Source organism: Octopus bimaculoides, chromosome 2, assembly GCF_046866305.1.
Source record: "Octopus bimaculoides isolate indiv1 chromosome 2, ASM4686630v1, whole genome shotgun sequence".
Classification (NCBI taxonomy): Eukaryota; Metazoa; Mollusca; class Cephalopoda; order Octopoda; family Octopodidae; genus Octopus; species Octopus bimaculoides.
In genome coordinates, this window is record NC_142929.1 from 74,730,699 (window position 1) to 74,753,654 (window position 22,956).

Consider the following 22,956-nt stretch of genomic DNA (forward strand, 5'->3'; position numbering starts at 1 on the left):
ATACATACACACACACGCACACGCACGCACACGCACGCACGCACACACACACACACACACACACACACACACACACACACACACACACACACACAGGGATAACAACGTTTGTGCCAGTCTTAGCTTATACTCCAAGCCTCAGTAAATCATCTAATTATGTGATAATGTAGGGTGATGCTTACAACATTATGTAGGCTGATGCAAATAACATCAACAACTAAAACAATATCAACAACTCACCAAACTCACGGTAGATGAATCATTATAAGTTTAAGGAGCAAGATAGAATCAGATAAAGGGAGATAAATAGAAACACTTTAAAATTTCTGTTGCAAATACTCTGACCCTCTTTTTATATTTTTTTACATCAATTCAAATTTTTGGGTGATGATGTATATGTAGTGTTATTTTTTTTTTCAACTTCTAAATACATTCTTTTTTTTGGTGGGTGGTAAGGGTTTTTTTTTTTTTCCTCATTCCTCATCATAGATTCATGAGTCTGTTTGATATAATTCTTTTTAAATTTGACACAAACCCAGCCCAGTAAATTTTGAGAGAAGGGGGCAAGTCGATTATACCGACCCCCAGTACTTGACTTTTTTACTTGTTTCAGTCATTTGACTGCGGCCATGCTGGAGCACCGCCTTTAGTCGAGCAAATCGACCCCAGGACTTATTCTTTGTAAGCCTAGTACTTATTCTATCGGTCTCTTTTGCCGAACCGCTAAGTGACGGGGACATAAACACACCAGCGATGTTGGGGGGACAAACACAGACACACAAACATACGCACACACATATATATATATACATATATACGATGGGCTTCTTTCAGTTTCCGTCTACCAAATCCACTCACAAGGCTTTGGTCGGCCCGAAGCTATAGTAGAAGACACTTGCCCAAGGTGCCACGCAGTGCGACTCAACCCAGAACCATGTGGTTGGTAAGCAAGCTACTTACCACACAGCTACTCCTACGCCTATGGTATTTTTTTTTTTGTTTTTATTTTAATGCCTCTCCTCTCCCCAAAAAGATGAAAGGTAAAGTTGACCTTGGTGAAATTTGAACTCAGAACCTGAAGAATGGGAGGAAATACTAGCAAAAGCATTTGTTCTGGTGCTCTACAGTGTGTGTGTGTAGTGTAGTGTCATTTTTATCAACTGTTAAATTCTGGGGATTTGGAGGTGGTGTTTGTGGTGGGGTAATTCCCATTTTTTTTTTTTGTTTGTTCTTCATCACCATTCGTCTTTATCTTTTATTTTTACTTGTCTCAGTCGTTGGACTATGACTATATTAGAGCATCACCTTGAAGGGTTTAGTCAAACAAATCAACCCCAGTACTTATTTCATAAACCTGGTACTTATTCTATTGGTCTCTTTTGCCAAATAGCTAAGTTACAGGGATGTAACTAACCAATGCTGGTTTCTAAGCAGTGGGTGTGGGGGACAAACACAAAGACATGCACAAACGCGTGCAGACACACACACACACACACACACACACACACACACACACACACACATGCACACACACATGTGAGGGCTTCTACATAGTTTCCGTCTATCAAATTAACTCACATTTTTGGTTGACCAAATGCTATTGTAGTAGACACTTGCCTAAAATGCCATATAGTGGGACACATGGGTCTATTTGTAATAATTCTTTCTAATTTTGGCTCAAGGCCAGCCCAGAAATTTTGAGGGGAGGGGCAAGTTGATTACATTGACCTCAGCATTTGACAAGTACCTTTATTTTCTTTCTTTTTTTTTTAGAACAGAATTGTTTTGGTGTGGCATTGTATGATATTAAATAAGATAAAACTTCTTAAGAACAAAACAATTTTTCATTTTGTGTTATTGTTTTTATTTTATCAATTCCCAAACGGATGAAAGACAAAGTTGGCCCTGGCGAAATTTGAGCTCAGAATATGAAGAGCCAGAAAAATTACCAGTAAATCATTTGTTCTGATGCTCTAGTGATTCTGCCAGCTCAACCCATGCTAGCATGGAAAGCGGACGTTAAACGATGATGATGATTCTCTTGTTAATGGCGAGCTGGTAGAATTGTTAGCATGCTGGGCAAACTGCTTAGTAGTATTTTATCTGCCATTACATTCTGAGTTCAAATTCCGCCAAGGTTGACTTTGCCTTTCATTCTTTTGGGGTTGATTAAATAAGTACCAGTTATGCACTGGGGGTCGATGTAATCGACTTAATACTTTTGTCTGTCCTTGTTTGTCTCCTCTATGTTTAGCCTCCTCTGAGCAATAAACAAACGAATAATATTCTCTTGTTCTAAGTAATGTTAAGTTTGTCTGTAGTGATGTGGAAATCATCCTTTCAGCCCAGGTGTGCTGTGTGTATATGTATGTTTTATGGCTGTGAAGACGCACTGAAATGGTGATGGTGGTAGTGGCAGTGGCTGCTGCTGCTACTGTTGTTTTCATGTATCTTTACTTGGTGCAATTGTAAGTTGTACTATTTACTTCATCACTCATTTTAAATCTAGGCCAAGTACCTTCTGCTTACTTTGACTTCCTTTCGCTTCATTTTTGCCTCTTGAAACTTTATTTTTGTTTTTCTGATTAATTATTGGGTTTTTTTCAGGGTGTTGAAATTATTCTCCTAACTGACATGACTGGTTAAAACTATGCATCATTTTTCATGCAGAGTACAATATAGTTTTGCATGGATTATCACCATCATTATCATCATTGTTTTACCATTCCCTTTTCCATGTTTTCATGGATCAGACAGATTTTATTGACGCAGATTTTTCTGTAGTTAGATGGATGCTCTTCCTGTCACCAACCCTCACTTGTTCCATATCAGGTAATATTTTCTCATGACCAGATATGTTTTTCATGGAAGACTGGAAACGAACAACATTGCTTGTATGACAGTGAGGCTCATTTACAACTCTCATGTGATGTCAAGGCAAGGCAGCACAAACACACATGCACACAATGGGCTTCTTTCAGTTTCTATCTAATAAATCCACTCACAGGGCTTTGGTCAGTCCTGGAGCTATAGTAGAAGACACTTGCCCAAGGTACCAGACAATGGGACTGAACCCAGAACCAAGTGGTTGCAAAGGACAGGTAGGCTGCTTGGTTTCCCTCCCTTCTAATATTTACTCATCTTTTACCTGTTTTTCCAACTTGCAAATATCTACATTATTGTCCTTTTGTTGCGATAATGCTGTGTAACAAATTTTTTATGTTCTTTTTTTATCTTTGATCTGTAAGTGTTATTTCTTGTTTGCTTTTATCTAGAACTCAAGGGAAATGACTACTATTCCATTCAAACTTTGCTTTTGTGTTTTGAAACTGACCTATTTTCAATTACATTTCAGACAGATTCAGTGCTCAGTTGCTGCTTATAGCAAATATTCCGCTCAATACCACAGATTTGCCTGTCAGTTGCTTGACCTTAACTACTTGAGCATGTTTCTTAGTGGCTGACAATATGTGCATCTCTGATCATGAGCTCAAGTAATGGGGGAGTATCCTAGCCATGTCGAGAAGGATTCTTTGGGGTTTGAATAAATGTAACAAAAGCAAAGTTTGAAGGAAATATTAGCCATTTTTCATGGTTTCTAGGGAGAAGCAAATAGGAAATAACAGTTGCTACCCAAGGACAAAAATTGCATTACACAGTGTAATTGTCTTCCTACTAATGTCTGTTTCTCTTTGTTAACTACTTCACCCCTTTATTTATTCTTCACTGTAACTTTGTCACCCTCTCACTACTCCTCAATCAATATATTCAGCACCCTCAGAACACATTTAAACTCTCTCACCCCCACCCCACCCCACCCCAGTGAAGGGTCCTGCCCCAAAAGCTTAGATTTTTTTTTCCCTTCTCATTGCAGTAATACAATTCATTCCACTTTGCAATCTATTTGTATTAGGGTCTTGCAAGTTATGAGGCACCCTCACAGGTGCTGGTGCCATGTAAAAAAAGCACCTACAACACTATATATTCTGTGAAGTGACTGACATTAATATGGGTATCTTGTTAAAGAAACCATGTGAAGTAGACATTGGTGCATGATGCAGTCTCCTGACTTGTCATACCTTGTCAAACCATTCAACCCATTCCAGCATGAAAGCTGGGCATTTCATTATGATAATAATTGCTAGTTTCCTTCAATTCTCCTTCAGTTCTATATTGCTCCTAGTTTTTTTTTTGTTTTTTTTTTTGTAAGATATCAGAAGGGAGATTTGGCTGCTATTTCTGGAAAGTCAAGCAATCTAGTTGGTTCACTTATAGAATATATGGTTTGGTTAGAAAGCCTTAATACATGATTCACATCCTAGCCATCTCTATTCCCAGGGAAAAAATAGGGATAATTAGTTCTATCTCATCAAGGACTGTTCAACCCCTCTTGCATTAGTACCATGTAAAAAGCGCCCAGTACACTTTGTAAAGTGGTTGGTGTTAGAAAGGGCATCCTGCTGTTGAAACCATGCCAAATGACTAATGTGAGTACCAGACTACGAGAACAGTTGTTCCCAGTAGGAAATGGCTCAGACTGTGATGATTCGTCGACCTATGGGAAGCAGACATAAAATGATGATGACGATGACAATTATGTTGCTGCTGATGACGACGACATCGATGATGCCACTACCATTGCTAACTATGACTCTGTAATCCCAAAAAAGGATGAAGTATAAACCGGAGACTTCGATTATGGAATACTTCTTGATTCAGAATTAAGATGTCGATTATTTGGAATTCTTTGTTGGCATCAGTAGGACAAATGTCAATAAAAGACATGTATGGAGAGCTGCATTTTTGTCTTACATTCAATAGTATGCAGTCATAAGACTACCTGTAAGGACTATCCAATATTTCATTAGTTCTCTATTGATCTCAACACTGAAAAATAGAAATCAATTTTGATTAGAGAACACCAAGCATTCTGGCAAAGATTTTGCACCATTCACAGTATTTATCTCTATCCATTCTGCCACTCTCCTTTCACACTCTTATGAACTTACCTACCCATTCACCTTGTCCATTCCTCTTCATCACTTTTTATGCTCATCAGAATATGTCCTGACATCCCTTCACCATCTTCTCCTTTTTTCCAACTGGGGAAGTTGTGTATCTCCTCTACTGCAAGACATCTGTTTATGTCCCCCTATCATACTTTAACTTTTTCATTACTTGCCGCAAAGCCCCCTCCTTCAATTCTACATTCCAAGGGGTCTTGTCTTGTAAGTTACTTCATTATCTCACTAATGCTGGTGCCACATAAAAAGCATCCAGTACACTCTGGGAAATGGTTGGCATTAGGAAAGGCATCCAGCCATAACAACTATGCCAAAGCAGATACTGGAGCTGCATGCTGTTTTCTGACTCGTTGACTCCTGTTGAACCATGTAAGTCATGCCAGGATGGAAAACAGGCATTAAATGGTGATGATAAGGATGGTGATTTTGGTGTTATTCTTCTTGATATTTATTTCTAATTTCCTTCTCATTAAGGACTGGCCAATACTTACACTTAAACAGGGCATAATTTTTGAAACTACATGTATCTGGGGCTCTCAAACTGGGATAAACAAGAGAAATTATGAGGATAAGTGAGGTTTGTAGAAACACTGGATTTTTGAAGTAATCGCAACCAATTAACTGTAACTCATGTGTCTCGAAAATCTGTGAAGAGTCATTTGGCTATTCCCATGCATTTATTATTGTTGTGAACAGGATTTTTCACCAGTTAATAACCAAGAACAAATTTTGTGTCCAGCTGGGGTTACCTCTGAAACTTTGCCTAGGACTGAGTTACTTGTTAGAAAGAACCTGGCTGATCTCATTAAAAATGAAACTTTAAATTAAATTAAATTAATTTCTAATACAGGACCCAAGGCCAGAAATTTTGGGGAGGGAACAGTCAGTTATATTCAGCCTAGAACTTCACTGGTTTTTTAACCTTGAAAGGACAAGCTGTAAAAGCTGATCCCAGCAGAATTTGAATTATTATAAATTAAATAAACACAGTTGTGACTGTGTAGTTAAGAAGTTTGCTTCCCAACCATGTGATCTCAGGTTCAGTCCCACTGTACAGCTCTGTAGGTAAATGCCTTCTACTATAGCCATGTTTAGCTTCATTCCTCTCTATTCTGAGTTCAAATCTCACTGGAATCATCTTCACTTTCTGTTCATCCAAAGTTAATAAAATAAATATTGATTTATTTTGTCTACCACCATCACCACCACCTTTTTATTTTTTCCAGAGTGAGCATTCTATCCAATAGACCTTGACTGATAACAATAAACAAAATCCATTATTATGAAAAATATGTTTATTTTTAAAATGGCAGCTGTTGTATAAAAGAAAGCTATGGAGAATAACAGGAGTTTTTACTTAATGCAAGCCAAGTTTGACTTTGTTGTTTCAACTAACTTTCATTGGTACAAAATTACAATAGAGACAGTGAGGAAGAGACCAGGTGGGGGAGTATATATCAAATATTGGCTGACTTTAAAGCTGACTGGTGGTCCAGCACATAAAGAACAGGTTTTCATTGTAAATACTAGAGGTAGATGATACCCATTTACACAGCTGCTGCTTACATCTCTTGCTGTTACAGTGATCTTTAATGCCCTTAGATTTATATTCTGAACATTGCTATCATCATGGTGGTGGAGTGTTGATAGCAGAATTGGTAGAGAGCCAGAGAAAAATATCTTGTGATGTTTGGTTGTTCCTTCTGTCTTCTGAGTTCAAATCCTTATACAGAACCACTTTGCCTTTTATCTTTCTGAGATTGATGAAACAAGTACCAGTTGAAGAAATACATACTGGATATGATCTAATCAACTGTACCTTAGAAGGTGGTGCTCCAGCATGACCACTGTACTATGATTGAGCCTGTAAAAGAATAAATAATCTCGGTTTTTAAATTGCTCTGTGTGTGTGTAAAATATTGGACTACAGGCTCACACATCATGCATTTATATCTTCTACAAATATTTCATTAAATATCAGAACACGACTCAAACTTTTTAAATTCTACATTGTTTGAAAATAGCAACGAAACCTTCTGGTAATGTTGTTCACATAAGATTCAAACATCATGCATTCAAAATTCTAAATCATGAGTTAAGTTTGGGGAGAAATATATCTGATGTGATTGGTTGTTGCTTAATCGTTCCGATTTCATCCTGCCCAAGACTGCCCTTGGTTCTAAAATACAAATTTCCTGTTTTAAAGTGATCTAAGTTAAAACCTTCCATCAAAATTTCATGTTAATTTTTGTTCCAAATATAGGCGCAGGAGTGGCTGTGTGGTAAGTAGCTTGACTACCAACCACATGGTTCTGGGTTCAGTCCCACTGCGTGGCACCTTGGGCAAGTGTCTTCTACTATAGCCTCGGGCCGACCAAAGCCTTGTCAGTGGATTTGGTAGACGGAAACTGAAAGAAGCCTGTCGTATATATGTATATATATATATGTATGTGTGTGTATATGTTTGTGTGTCTGTGTTTGTCCCCCCAACATCACTTGACAACCGATGCTGGTGTGTTTACGTCCTCGTAACTTAGCGGTTTGGCAAAAAAAAAAGATAGAATAAGTACTAGGCATCCAAAGAATAAGTCCTGGGGTCGATTTGCTCGACTAAAGGTGGTGCTCCAGCATGGCCACAGTCAAATGACTGAAACAAGTAAAAGAGTAAATACCAGTTTAATCATGACAAAGTTATTCTACTAAATTATTCATTCATTTTGAGAATTAATTAAAGCAAAGGCAGTGTATTTCAACAGAAATGTGATAAATAAAAGGGTTAAAGTGATCTAAATTAAAATTTCCCATCGAAATTTTATGTTAATTTATAGTCTAAACATCAGTTTAAAAATGAAAGTTATTTTACTGAATTCTTTAATATTTTCAAAATAAACTGAAACAAAGATTGTGTATTTCAAGAAATATGGGAACAAAGATGTCTTAATATATGTTATTAAAAAGGCCATTGAGTTCATGACAGTATTTCATTTTAAATAAAATGTCATGTATTTCTAGAAAATTAAATCTCATAGTAATATTGGTTTCAAATTATGGTACAAGGCCAGCAGTTTCAGGACAGGGTTCTAATTGATTTTATCAATCCCAGTTAGTACCTATTTCATCTTCAAAAAGATGAAAGGCAAAGTCAACATCAGTGGAATTTATTAATTATTAGAAATTGTTGAGTTGTAACAGCTGTAGGCTAAAGGTGTTGGCTGATCTTTTGACTCATTACATTGTGTTGTATTTGTAACAACATAACACAAAACCTGACACTGAGCTGCTCCAACCACAAAAGCTGAATATAGGTACTGTTAGGTACTATTTGTTCAGCTGTCATGGTTGAGTGGTTTTTGTGCTACACTGTAATAACATCTTTGACTTTTTTGTCTAATTTTTGTTTTATAGTTACAGTGCTATGTAGGGTGGAATAGCTCCTAGGCTGTGCTGACATTCAAATTAGCAGTTAAATGAAACATCAATAGTTTTCTTTATCTTTCCTAAATGAGAACCTTTTCTGAAAGCTTTGTTGTGAGGTTTTGTCTTGGTGAGATTTCTTTTAAAATGAAAATCTGTAAAGTTTTTAAAATTTTGGGGAGTTTTTTTTTTTTTTTTTTTTCTTAATCCTCTCTCATTCTACCAGGTGCATCCATTGGTCTGAAGTTAGTAAAATTAGGAAGTGATAATACTGTCTTCATGCAGCTGGTGCTTTTCAATTAAAAAACAAAAATATTATCAATTAATTACTCTTGTGGTTTGAACCAGTGCATTTACAGTTAAAATGTATATCAAGAATGGTGAATATGAAATTTTTGCCACATGTTATATAATAGAAACTTCATGTTTTTAAAGTGATATGTTTAAATCTTCATTCAAAATTCCACATTAATTAATGTTCTAAACATCAGATTAATGATAGCAAACTTATTTTACTAAATTCTTTGGTATTTTCAAACAGAAATATGGTAACAAAACAGTTAAAGGGAAAATCTTAGTCTAAGAGTTCATAAAGAGATATTTTGAAGCAAAAATCTGTAAAGTTTTAAGACCATTTTAATCTAAATGACAGGAATAATTTGATGCGAATGTTTCTGTCAATTCAATTTGTATTCTTCAATCAGGTTAATATTGAGAACATGAACATTTCTTGGTCATTATTTAACATGCTTGAAATAGATCCAATTCTCCTTTAGTCCCTCTTATATTAACTTTATTGTGGAGGCGCAATGGCCCAGTGGTTAGGGCAGCGGACTCGCGGTTTCGATTCCCAGACCGGGCGTTGTGAGTGTTTATTGAACGAAAACACCTAAAGCTCCACGAGGCTCTGGCAGGGGATGGTGGCGAACCCTGCTGTACTCTTTCACCACAACTTTCTCTCACTCTTACTTCCTGTTTCTGTTGTGCCTGTGATTCAAAGGGTCAGCCTTGTCACACTGTGTCACGCTGAATATCCCCGAGAACTACGTTAAGGGTACACATGTCTGTGGAGTGCTCAGCCACTTGCACGTTAATTTCACGAGCAGGCTGTTTCGTTGATCAGATCAACTGGAACCCTCAACGTCGTAAGCAACGGAGTGCCAACAACAATATTAACTTTATTATATTAACACTTTTGCTATCATATTTCTGTTGAAATACACTGCTTTTGTTTCTATTAATTTTGAAAATACTGAAGAGTGTAGTAAAATAGCTTTGTCATTATTAAGCTGCTATTTAAAGCATGAACTGAATGCATTTTATTGTGTCATTAACACGAAAAGAGGTTATCTTCAACAAGAGTAAGGAGCTTCTATTAGTAATTTTTATTCAATTATAGTTCTAGACAGGCTGCGTTGTGAAGTCCATGTCTATAAATTCACTGCTTTCCCCCTGCTATTTTTTGTATAGTTTTTATAGCTAGCTGCCCTCCTTATCACCTGTTACTTTGTAGCATGGACTAAGTGCATTTTATTATTCCAATGGTAACAGTTAGATGCACTTTGTCCTATATCAATAATTTTTAATCAGAGTTTGTTTGTACTTTATCAGTTATTTTTTTTAATCATAAGCAGCTTGCAATAATACTGACTATCAGAGATTTGTACTTAGTGACTCTGTTGTGTAACAGTGATAATTTTATAAAACAATTTATCTCGTAGAAATCCTCTGCTGCATACTTAAGTAGATGATTTTGCAACCATGTAGTTTTTGGTTTGGTCCCCCAGTGTAGCACCTTGACCAAGTGTCTTCTACTATAGACTGAAGCTGTTCAGAGCCTTGTGAGTGAATATGGTAGACAGAAGCTGAAAAAAAAAAAAAAAAAGCCCATTTGGATATGTATCATGATCGTTTAATATTTGGTTACCATACTCACTTGAGTTGGATGGACTAATTGGACTGCATCAAGTGCCAATGTTAGCTCTGGCATGGTTTGTTCAGGGGATATCCTTCCTAATTCCAACAAGTTTACAGAATGCATTGGATCTTCTTTTGTGATTTTATACACACACACATCTTTGTTTTTTAATTGTTTCATTCATTAGACTGTGGCCATGTGGGGGCACTGTGTTGAAGAATTTTTAGTTGAATGAATTGACCTTCAATACCCTTTTTTCGTTTTAAGCCTGGTACTTATTCTATCGATCTCCTTTTGCCAAACCTCTAAGTTACAGAGATATAAACACTTCAACACCAGGAGTAAAGATTTTTGCCAACATAACATAGCAGTCCTGGTTTAGGATGAATGTTGCTGTAATTTAGCCCCAGGAGACATCGTCTCCAGCTGGCTATATGACACGATCTATGTCCTTATATTTTCAAACAAGGGAATCTAGCACCCCCACTCAGTTCAAAACAATATCTGTGTATCACGATTTCCGGGTTATTTCCCTTCATCAGCACAGCATAATTGTTCGGCTAGAGGTAGCACTGCCAAATTCCCGTTCGAAATATATAGTTTTCAAAGTGACAACTAGTCACTGATTTATAAATTAGAAAATTACTATTTTTAAATCTCACATCGAGAGATATTCAGCAACAGTACTTTGGAATAAAAATTTTTGCCAACATAACATGGCAGCTGGAGACGATGTCTCCTGGGGCGAAATTACAGCAACATTCGTCCTAAACCAGGACTGCCATGGGACTGAACCCAGAACCTTCTGGTTGGGAAGCAAACTTTCTGCTACAGTCAAGCCTGAAATCTATCTATCTGTCTGTCTGTCTGTAATATTTATCCCCACTTAAAAGGTTACATTGTATTAGAACACAGAATACTGTGTTGTTTACCATGAGAGAACCTCTCATATGGACTTGTGGTGCATATATAAGCACTCATGCTTATATTGCTAGCAGGTGATAATTGTCTGCTACCACCATCAGAACTACCAGATCATGTGATTTCAGCCTTTCTTGGCCTTGTCAATGGTAGATGTCTGCAGCTAGAGATAGCAGCAATTTATCCAACAATGTATGTAGAATCTCTGTGCCTATTCAGACACTGTTGTTACAAATAGACTTATTAAAATAAATATTACCTTTTGGTATTAATACTGCTTCCGTCACTACTAATTTTATATACATATATATAATCATCATCATCATCATCATCATTTAATGTCTGCTTTCCATGTTGGCATGGGTTAGACATTTTGACTGGAATTGGTAAGCTGGAGAGCTGCACTAGGTTCCAGTCTGATTTAGCATGGTTTCTACTGCTGGACGCCCTTCCTAACACTAACAACTCTGAGAGTGTAATGGGTACTTTTTATATGCCACTGGCACACGTGCCATTTACATGACACCAGCAACGGCCACAACTATGATTTCACAGGTGCCAATTACATGACACTGGCAATGACTATGACTATGGTTTCACTTGGCTTGAATACAAGGTAAGAATAGCATATCACCAAAGGTCTTGGTCACTTGTCATCGTCTCCATGAGGCCCAACATTTGAAGATCATTTTGAGAATCATGCTACTGGAAAATCTCTATTCTCTTTACTCTTTTACTTGTTTCAGTCATTTGACTGTGGCCATGCTGGAGCACCGCCTTTAGTCGAGCAAATCGACCCCAGGACTTATTCTTTGTAAGCCTAGTACTTATTCTATCTGTCTCTTTTTGCCGAACTGCTAAGTTACGGGGACGTAAACATACCAGCATCGGTTGTCAAGTGATGTTGGGGGACAAACACAGACACACACACACACACACACACATATATATATATACATATATACGACGGGCTTCTTTCAGTTTCCGTCTACCAAATCCACTCACAAGGCTTTGGTTGGCCCAAGGCTATAGTAGAAGACACTTGCCCAAGGTGTCATGCAGTGGGACTGAACCCAGAACCATGTGGTTGGTGAGCAAGCTACTTACCACACAGCCACTCCTGAAAAATGTTTTTTTTTTTTTAATGAAGGCCTTTACATCAATTTACAGAAGCTCCCTTGTCTTTGTCTCTCTTGTTCCCATAAATACAACTAACCAGTAAAGAACCAGGCTGGAAGGCCAAAAGATATAGACATTGTAGTTCAGTAACTATTGTGATGTAAAAGACAAAATAACAGTGTTTTGGAAGTATCTTTGTAAGTTATATTTCATTATTTGTGGTTAGCCATCCACAAGTGATGGCCTGTATATACACCCGTGTGTGTGTGTGTGTGAGAAAACTGTAGAGAGTTACACAGCTGTATCAACAAGCATCAGGTTGTACAGTAGTTGTTTGTGAGAAATTATCAGGTGTGTAGAGTATGAGGGGAGGTTGAACAGTCATTGTAAAGTGTTTTCATGATAGGGATTCTATGTTTTAGGGGTTGTAAAGAAAGAAAGCCATTACAGTATTGATTTGATATTTCTCTTGCATTCAGTTTGCCTCACATACATACTTACATTCTCTCTCTCTCTCTCTCTCTCTCTCTCTCTCTCTCTCTCCCACCTCTCTCTTTCTTTCTCTCTCTCTTTCTTTCTCTTTCTCTCCCACCTCTCTCTCTCTTGTTTATACTTTGTAAATTTCTGTCTTTATTTCTCTCTTTCTATGTGTGTGTGTATATATATATATATATCTGTGTGTGTGTGTATATATATATATATATATATATATATATATATATATATATATATATATATATATATATGTCTATCACTGTTTCTTTCATATACACTTTGTCCTATACGTTTCTTTTTCTTTTACTTTTTCCTTCGACAGCTTTCACTCTCTTTCTCTCTCCCTCTCTCACCCTCAGTACATTATTGATATGTAATGTCATTACATTCTTTTCTTTGCCCCCTAAGCTAATGACCCCATTCTTCTCCGACTCCTGTCCCACCCATTTCCTGCCCCCACCCTCCCACTTGGTTTAATCAGTCAGCTAGAAATAATTACCACACCCATTTCATGGTCATTGAGTTTGCATTAGAGAAGAAATACCTGAAAACTATTGAAAAATACAGTTATTGATCTGGCAATTTATATGAATTACTTATTTGCAGAACCTGCCAACCCATGTATTGTAAGTTAATACAATATTTTATGATATATGTATTAATGTTTAAAGCATTTTTATCACATTTTTTCAGGTTTCTCTTTTAACATGTTGAATAAATTGAATATTGTTATGTGTCTGTCTCTTCTTGTATCAGTTTCTGAGTGTGTGTATGTGCTTATGTGTGTGTATTTGTGTGTATACATCTGTTCTCACTTATTACTGATTCACTCATCACTGATCTACAATAGCACTATATGCTCAATCATGAACTGTGAATTGATCTGTGATGACACAAGCCAGAGGTCAGTTGAAGATTTTGTTTGTACTGCAAAAGCACACCCAAGCAACCTCCCACAGTGGTCAGGTGCCCAGAATGCACTGACTATTGCTTGTGCTTACATGACCATGTAGTGAGTCTGCATATTTTTTTATACAGATTTATGCACGTGTCCATCAATGTGGGACCAGAACAGAAAAAATACGAAGGTGCCTGATCCCAACAAACGATGCTGACAAATGTATTCTCTAGAAATGATCAAGAAAATACATGACGGAAGTTTTGCTACTGTAGTCTGTAAGTTTGATGTTAAATGAATCTACTATTTGTTTCATTTACAGTATGTGTGGATATGATTCATTTATCAGTGTTTTTTTGTTTTGTTTTTTTAACCAAATCCTGTGATAAGTGAGGATAAATGAATTAAATATATTTGAAGAAGGAATCCTTTTTAACATGCACCATCATTTACCTTTACTTTTAATTCCTTTCGCAGATTTCCCATTGGTCTTGAAACGAAGATGGAGGAACAGCTAGACAGCCTGGAGGATTGGGTGGCTGTCAAACACAACCCTTTCTCTGAAGGTCATCTACCTCCAAAAATCATCTTCATTATTGGCTGGAATGAGGTGGAGAAGAAAATAGCCGTCACCAGTCGGCAACACAATCGAGTTGCCAGCGACCTTGCTGAAAGTGGCAACCGTACTGGATTATTCACTTTTAGTGAGATACGAGCTGTTCACGAACTTCTCTGTCTTGTTCATGGCTGCCTTGCACCATATTTACCTGACATACCTGTCGAACCTCGTGGCCTCTGGACATTCATTAGTCCAATGCAGACCCCTGATGATATTGATGAAATCTGCAAGAACCTTGAACGGTACTTCCAGATTGTGTTAGAGATTTGTAATGAGCGTCTTCTTATTTCAACTCTCTTTGAAGAATTCACTGCTGATGACTATTTTGAAAATTTTTCCGAGATCCATCGTCGTAGCTATGAAGAGGCAGTGGCTGTAGCTGAAGAACAGTTGGAAAATGTGCTGTTTTTGCGAGAAAGTTCCGTTACCATGTCTGAGAAAGAAGACATGTATAATTTGGAAGATGCTGCCATGGCTAAGCTGAACATTAATTTAGCAAGTTTTTATAATTTCCAAATACAGCCATTTTTGGACATGCGAGAATTAGCATTCACCAAGTTGCGTGAGGCACGTAAAAAACTGCAGGATATAGATACGGGTGAACGGATCAAAGCTGAATATAGGAAAATATTCACTGAGTGGCAGGGACATTACGAAAGAGCTTTGGATAATATCCAAGAACTTTATATAAAATATTACAAGACCACTTGCAATAATCTTCAGGGTAAGTTTTCTTTTCTTTGAAAATAATGTTCCTCTCATACTGATATCTTCTTTCTTTTTACTTGAACTTTCTTTAGAATTTTTTATTCTGTTGCATTCTCATCTGTCCATTTTTGTTTTCATATTTATTTTTATTGTTGTTTAGCTTCAGATTAAACCTAACGAGTTGGTCCTTTATTTGGTCAAAAGCATTCCGGCCATGACCAATACGTTTTTTTTTTTCAATTATACTCTTTACTCTTTTACTTGTTTCAGTCATTTGACTGTGGCCATGCTGGAGCACCACCTTTAGTCGAGCAAATCAACCCTAGGACTTATTTTTTGTAAGCCTAGTACTTATTCTTTTGGTCTCTTTCGCCAGACCGCTAAGTTACGGGGACATAAACACACCAGCATCGGTTGTCAAGCGATGTTGGGGAGACAAACACACACACATATACATATATACGATGGTCTTCTTTCAGTTTCCATCTACCATATCTACTCACAAGGCTTTGGTTGGCCCGAGGCTATAGTAGAAAACACTTGCCCAAGGTGCCACATAGTGGGACTGAACCCAGAATCATGTGGCTGGTAAGCAAGCTACTTACCACACAGCCACTCCTGCGCCTATAATAAAAATATCTAGAACTATGGTATCCAATGTGGCCTTCATTTTCTTAAGACAACAGGATATGATTTGAGGGAGATTTTGCTGCTATTTCTTTTAGGCTGAATATCTTATCCTTGCCATCCAGACTAGAATGGTATGAAACTTTATCTCATTTTCACTCTCTAGACAGCAAGTTGAGAGAGTCGTCAGAGCATCCAATGGAATGGTTCCTGGTATTTGTTCTGACTCTCTGTGCTCTGAAATTCAACTTCACCTTTAATTCATTTACAGAATAGATAAAAATGTACCTATCTAGGGCAGTGGGTTGAGCAGAACAGTAAGAATGTCAGACCAGAGTATCTTGCAGTGTTTGTTCTGGTTTGCTTGGGTAGTAGGCCCAAATCTGTTACACATTTTAATACCACCACCTGGCACCTTGGATGACTTTTATTCATTAAATAATATTGCTTGCTGAATTCAGTGTTTTTTTTTTTTTTGTCTGTGTGTGAGATTTCTCTTGTATTACTGGTAACATGTGACCCAGTACAACCTGTTGCCTAGTTGGATCATCAGCAACCCCACCAAGCTTGTTTGATGAAGAAGGTGATGTTGGACACTCTTCAGGATGAAAAAAAATACCAGTGAAAAGGTGAAGAAACTGAGGAGAATCAATGATTATCCATTATAATGAAGAGTAGATGGTGCTCACCATTCATTGAGAAAGCAATCCATCTAGGAGAAGGAAATCTCTGCAATTAAAAACTGTCCAGTGAGGACTATTTTACACAAAAGATTATGACATGAAGATATAGTTTCATCTACAGATGACTGTTAATAAATTTATAAATAAATATATATATCATCATTGTCGTTTAACGTCTGCTTTCCATGCTAGCATGGTTTGGACGATTTGACTGAGGACTGGTGAAACCAGATGGCTACACCAGGCTCCAATCTGATTTGGCAGAGTTTCTACAGCTGGATGCCCTTCCTAACGCCAACCACTCAGAGAGTGTAGTGGGCGCTTTTACGTGCCACCGGCACGAAGGCCAGTCAGGCGGTACTGGCAACGGCCACACTCAAAATGGTGTATTTTATGTGGCACCCGCACAAGAGCCAGTCCAGGGGGACTGGCAACAATCTCGCTCGAAATAAATATATATATATATATATATATATAACGGAATAATTACTATGAAGCATTGTGTAGAGTATATTGTATAAAGGATCATGGGTGAGGCCAAAACAAGGCGAAGTAAATACAAGGTAAATCACAAGAAGACAAATATGCGAATTAATGTAGACTTACCTGATATTTAATATTTTGGGGTTATGACCCAATTTTCAAGAAATTGACGATTGCGTGTGTGTGAGTGTGTGTGGAGTGGACATGCGTGTGTGGAGTGGACATGCATGTGGAGTGGACATACATGGAGTGGACATGCTATAGCAACCAGCTAGCTTCCTGTAACTCTCTTCTATTGTTAATCTCAGGTTTCTTTTGGTGTATGAGGATGGCCTCAGAGATTCTGAGGTTGCCCCTGTTCTGCTGTGTTGCCTTGATGTGCACTGTGAACTCTCGGGTCTAGCATTTCCATAGATGTTTCTTCACGGAAGTGTCTGCCTGCATACAATGCACATCAAGGCAACCCAGTGGAACAGGGGCAACCTTAGAATCTCTGAGGCCATCCTCACACACCAGTGGAAACCTAAGATCAACAATAGCAAAGAGTTACAGGAAGCTAGCTGGTTGCTGTAGCAACACCTCTCCACCCACTTCCACTCCACACATGCTCACACACATGCACATCGGCAAAAATCATCAATTTCTTAAAAAATGGGGTCATAACCCCAAAATATTGAAATCAAGGTAAGTCTACATTAATTCACTTATTTGTTTTCTTGTGATTTACCTTGCATTTACTTCGTGTAGTTTTGGTCTTGCCCATGATCCTTTATACAATATATATATATGTGTGTGTGTGTGTATGTATATATATATATATATATATATATATATATATATATAGAGAGAGAGAGAGAGAGAGAGAGAGAGAGAGAGAGAGAGAGAGAGAGAGAGAGAGAGAGAAAGAGAGAGAGAGAGAGGAAGAAGAAAACAAATGCATAGTTCAGACCATGACTACTAATGTTTCAGTAATGTGATTTATTCCAAATACAAGTCCTTGCATAATGTAATAGGTGACATTATGAAAATTCAGGCTGTTACATTAACAACTATTTCTGTTGGTGATATCCTGCCAGATATTTTCCGGGTGCTGCTTCACCAAATATTTCAGGGTAATTTGTCTTGCCAAAAATGCACAGAGAGCCCTCTAGGTTAATTTGCTGAAATCTAATTGATCCCCTCTATTTTACTAATATATATATATATGTATAGGTAGCACGTATAAAGCACCATTCGAGCATGATCGTTGCCAGCGTTGCCTTACTAGCACATGTGCCAGTGGCACGTGAAAAACAACATTCAAGCGTAGTCGTTGCCAGTGCCGCCGGACTGGCTCCTGTGCAGGTAGCATGTCAAAATCACCTTTTGTGCATTGCCAGAACCACCGACTGGCCCTTGTGACAGTGGCATCTAAAAGCACCCTCTACACTCACAGAGTGGTTGGTGTTAGGAAGGGCATCCAGCTGTAGAAACTTCGCCAGGTCAGATTGAGCCTTGTGCAGCCTCTGGTTCACCAGTCCTCAGTCAAACCATCCAACCCATGCCAGCATGATAAGCGGATGTTAAACGACGATGATGATGAGGATATATATATCGTTGTTATTATGCAAAAGTGTCGTAAGTGCAAAACTTTGCTTTTTCAGAAAACTAAAAAATAAAGTGATAGTATGTTGTCAACTTAATGTGACAGTCCTGTGAAAGGGAAGAATGCTACTGTTATTTAGCCCTAGGTAACACTGTATCCTGTTGGACTTGACACATTCCCTGTGTCCTTCTGTATTCAAAGTGGAGGCAAGCACCTCCACCCAGCAAAGCCAGCATCCAGAGACTAGTTTCAGAGTCATCACTCATCATCAGTCTGGAGTAGCATGGCTTGCTAGCTGTCGATGCCATAAGGACACAGGAAATGTGCCAAGTCCAACAGGAAACGGTGTTTCCTAGGGCTAAATAACAATAGCATTCTTCCCTTTCATGGGACTCTTATATTAAGTTGACAACATACTATCACTTTATTGTGCTGCTACTGCATAAATCTCTCTGAGAGATTTAGAAATGTTCTAATTTTAACAAAAAAATAGTTTCACCATTCCATAGCAAAACCATTGTTCTACACTTTGACAATTTTTGACATTTTGGCATCTGAAGCAGTTGGAGATATGATAGTTTGACTAAATGAACTGGCTATTGCAAGCAAAAGTAAATATTGCGAAAACAGCATTTGGCCAAATTTGGACGTACGATAGTTTAACATAATAACAACAATATGTTGAATAAGTGGTTATGCACTGGAAAAAGTATAGCCATAGAATTCTTAGAGCTCAACTCTTTGATAGATTATTAAATTCTGATATATTATGAATTCAATGCAATAACAGTATAAAATGTAAAAATGGCTAAAATGAATGTTCAGAGCAAAATATATACGGAAGAATAGAAAACAAACAATTACATTGATTTTTCAAATTACAGCTATTTCTCTATCTTGCACATAAACAAAAATTTTGCTGATGAAATGACTTTCATATCACATTCAACTAAATTAATTTAATAACTCTAATTAAGGATTCTATAATTATTATTTGATTGACAATGTTTTCACAAGAGTTTTGGAAACAGCTGTAGAAAAAGTGAAATATCAATGAGATCATTTGTTTTCTGTTCTTCCTAATATATATATATATAATTTTTTATTCCAGCCATGCTTGAAAGAATGAAACAAGATAAAGAAAAATTTGGCAAAACAGCTTTTGATCTTCTGGGTGTTGATCGAATGAGACGGTAAATCATTTGCTTTATGTTTTTTTGTGAGTAGTGGAAATTTTAGCTTTCAACAATATTTGTTTAACCCTTAAACAGTGAACATCATAAATTGATGTTTCATTAGAGAACAGCAGACATCATCAGTTAATGTTTCAAAACTTTTACGTGAATATAGTCATCATTAAAGGAAAGTGAATATTTCACAGCACTTTTCAATAATGAGATTGTAAATTTTATTTTGTGAAAGACTAACAATTATGGTTTGTGTGCTTATTTGAAGTGGAAATAAGTTTAAAATTTACCATTAATCTATTTGAACCAACCACATCTGGTCCAAATATTCTGTCTGTTTTATATTCAAACTGGCTAGGTCTGGCCTCTCACACCCACCCTACAATGTCATTCTGGAAATAAGCAATCACATCATCAACTTCTCAAAGCTCCAAGATAACACATGGTCAATTCAAAACAATGTGAGTAAATAGGCATTATATTTGAGTGAGTAATCTGAATGTTAAAGGGTTCAGAAAAAGAGATTTCTTTTTGTTTTTTGCCTATTTGGCATACACATGCAACCCTTTCCTACCATTTAAGGATTAATGTCTGTTTTTCCATGCTGCTATGGGTTGGATGAGAACTGCTTACTTGAAGCAGTATTTTATAGCTTGATGTCCTTTCTATCACCAACCCTTTTCTGTTTTCAAAAAGGGATTTTTTTTTTTTGCACTAGTTTTTGAAGACACAGCAGTTGCTTGTAATATCAATGAAGAATTCAAAAGGTATCACTGTTTTGCTCAGATGGTGATAAGCAAAACCATGAAATTTCAACATTCACACATGCACACACACACACACACACACACACACACACACACACACACACACACACACACACACAGGCTTCAATACAGTTTCTGGTTTCTGTCTACTAAGTTCCACCGAGAAGGAATTGGTTGAGTCTGGGCTGTAGTACTTGCCCATGGTTCCACTCACTTAAACTAAACCCAAAACCATGTTGTAAAGCATACTTTTTAAACCACCCAGCCATGCCTTTTCCTCTGCAGGCTATGTATGGCTGTTTAGTTTCCCCACTATGGTCTTGCGGTATCCGATCCTTGAAGCTTGCCCCGACCCAAAGTACACCAGGAATAGCAGCTGCTTCTCCCAGACCTTCCCAAACCTAGACCATCGCTTAACACGTCTTGTCCTGACCGCAGCCCCGTTCGAAAAGGGCACGAATGCCGATCGAGGCTCCCTCTGCTCTTTTTCCCCTTCTGGTCGACTCGCCCTTCCGGTCAGCCTCCCCAGACACTGACGTCATACCACACCCACCAAAAGTACCTGAAAGATAATAACATCTGACATTTGAGCTGAAATAACCATCATCATCATCATCATCATCAAGCATTTGTTTTCCATGCTGGCATGGGTTAAGCAGTTTAACTGGAACTGGTAAGCCAGAGATATACACTAGGTTCCAGTCTGTTTTGGCTTGGTCTCTATGGCTGGATGCCCTTCCTAACATTAACTACTTCATAGAGTGTATTGGATGTCTTTTACGTGTCACCATCATGGGTGCCTTTAACATGTCACTGACATGAGTACCTTTTACATGTCGCTGGTATGGGTACTCTTTAAGTGTCACTGGCATGAGTGCTTTTTACATATCACTGGTACAGGTGCCTTACACGTATCACTGCATGGATGCCTTTAATGTGTCACTGACACGAGTGCCATTTTTGTGTGACTGGTATGGGTGCCTTTCATGTGTCACCAGCACTGGCCACATCTACAATTTCACTTAGCTTGACTTGTCTTCTCAAGTACAGCAGATCACCAAAAGTCACCACCTCATCCCCACGTCTTCCTGGGTCTATCTCTTCTAAGGGTGCAGTAAGTCAGTGATTAGTTTCACTGTGGAGACTACTGAAAGATTGAGAGTGATTTGGTTGCAGCACATTGTAGAAGGAGTGACCACACAATTGAATATGGTGTGGTAATGGTGCTGGTGCTGGTAGTGTTGGTGTTGATGGTGCTGATGGCAGCAGTTTCGGCACAGCTGCTGCTTTTGCTATTCTCAAGTGTTTAAAAGTAGAAACCTTTGTTTACATGGTTTAACAATTAAAACTGAAAATCCCATCATTATTACAATCTAGACATTGTTTTGTTGTTGTTTTTTTAATTTTTATTTTAGTCAACTGATTGTTGTAATTGTAGAGTTTACTAAGATAATTAAAACAGAATTCATTACTACCATTTGGAATGTCCATTTTAAGTAATTATAGTGTTTAAATCAATTGTTTAATTCAATTTACTTTGGAAAAATCTTTACTGTGTTTTTTTTTTCTTTTAAAGACTTAAGTAACATCATTAAAGAAATAATGTTTGGTAGGGACAACTGCTAGGTTTTGTTTGTGTAACTGAAGTTTTCCTAATATGGTGATTTATAAAAAGAAAATAGATCTCTTTTACTCTTTTACTTGTTTCAGTCATTTGACTGCGGCCATGCTGGAGCACCGCCTTTTAGTCGAGCAAATCGACCCCAGGACTTATTCTTTGGAAGCCTAGTACTTATTCTATCGATCTCTTTTGCCGAACCGCTAAGTTACAGGGACATAAACGCACCAGCATCGGTTGTCAAGCGATGTTGGGGGGACAAACACAGACACACAAACATATACACACACATACATATACATATATATATATATATATACATATATACGACAGGCTTCTTTCAGTTTCCGTCTACCAAATCCACTCACAAGGCTTTGGTCGGCCCGAGGCTATAGTAGAAGACACTTGCCTAAGGTGCCACGCAATGGGACTGAACCCGGAACCATGTGGTTGGTAAGCAAGCTACTTACCACACAGCCACTCCTTGTTAATTTAAGGTTGTTATTTTCAAGAAAGTTTAATAACAGCCAAACCTTTACTGATGTTTCAGAGGGTGGTGGTGGTGGTGGTGGTGGTGAGAGACTCAATACTGAATGTAGACTCAAATTTACTGTAAAATTCATTTTGAGTGTGACTTTATATTTCACCTGATGGTTTTTTCATCTGGTCTGGTTGAATAAGCATTGGGCAAAACTTTGATCCCTTAGCATTTAAACTGGCCATATCTGGCTCAAATATTCTACCTGTTTTATGTTCAAACTGGCCAGATTCAATCTCACACTTACCATACAATGTCATTCTAAAAATAAACAATCACACTTTCGAAATATTGAAGTCACAAGATAATGCATGATTAATTCAAAGCAATGTGAATAAATAAGCATTACATT

The 22,956-nt window shown here is 37.6% G+C and overlaps 1 protein-coding gene across 4 annotated transcripts in view; it reads left to right on the top strand.

The window, feature by feature from the left end:
- LOC106874241 (junction-mediating and -regulatory protein) overlaps positions 1 to 22,956 on the top strand; it is an 83,911-nt gene that overhangs the window by 41,150 nt on the left and 19,805 nt on the right. For 2 of the 4 annotated variants that reach the window (XM_089347026.1, XM_089347025.1), the window contains exons 2-4: positions 13,930 to 14,067; positions 14,267 to 15,132; positions 19,606 to 19,687. In XM_089347026.1, the coding sequence (XP_089203152.1) occupies positions 14,292 to 15,132; positions 19,606 to 19,687 (923 nt within the window). In that variant the 5' untranslated portion in view covers positions 13,930 to 14,067; positions 14,267 to 14,291. The remainder of the gene's footprint in view (positions 1 to 13,929; positions 14,068 to 14,266; positions 15,133 to 19,605; positions 19,688 to 22,956) is intronic. The other 2 variants (XM_089347024.1, XM_089347023.1) reach the window with 1 other exon arrangement.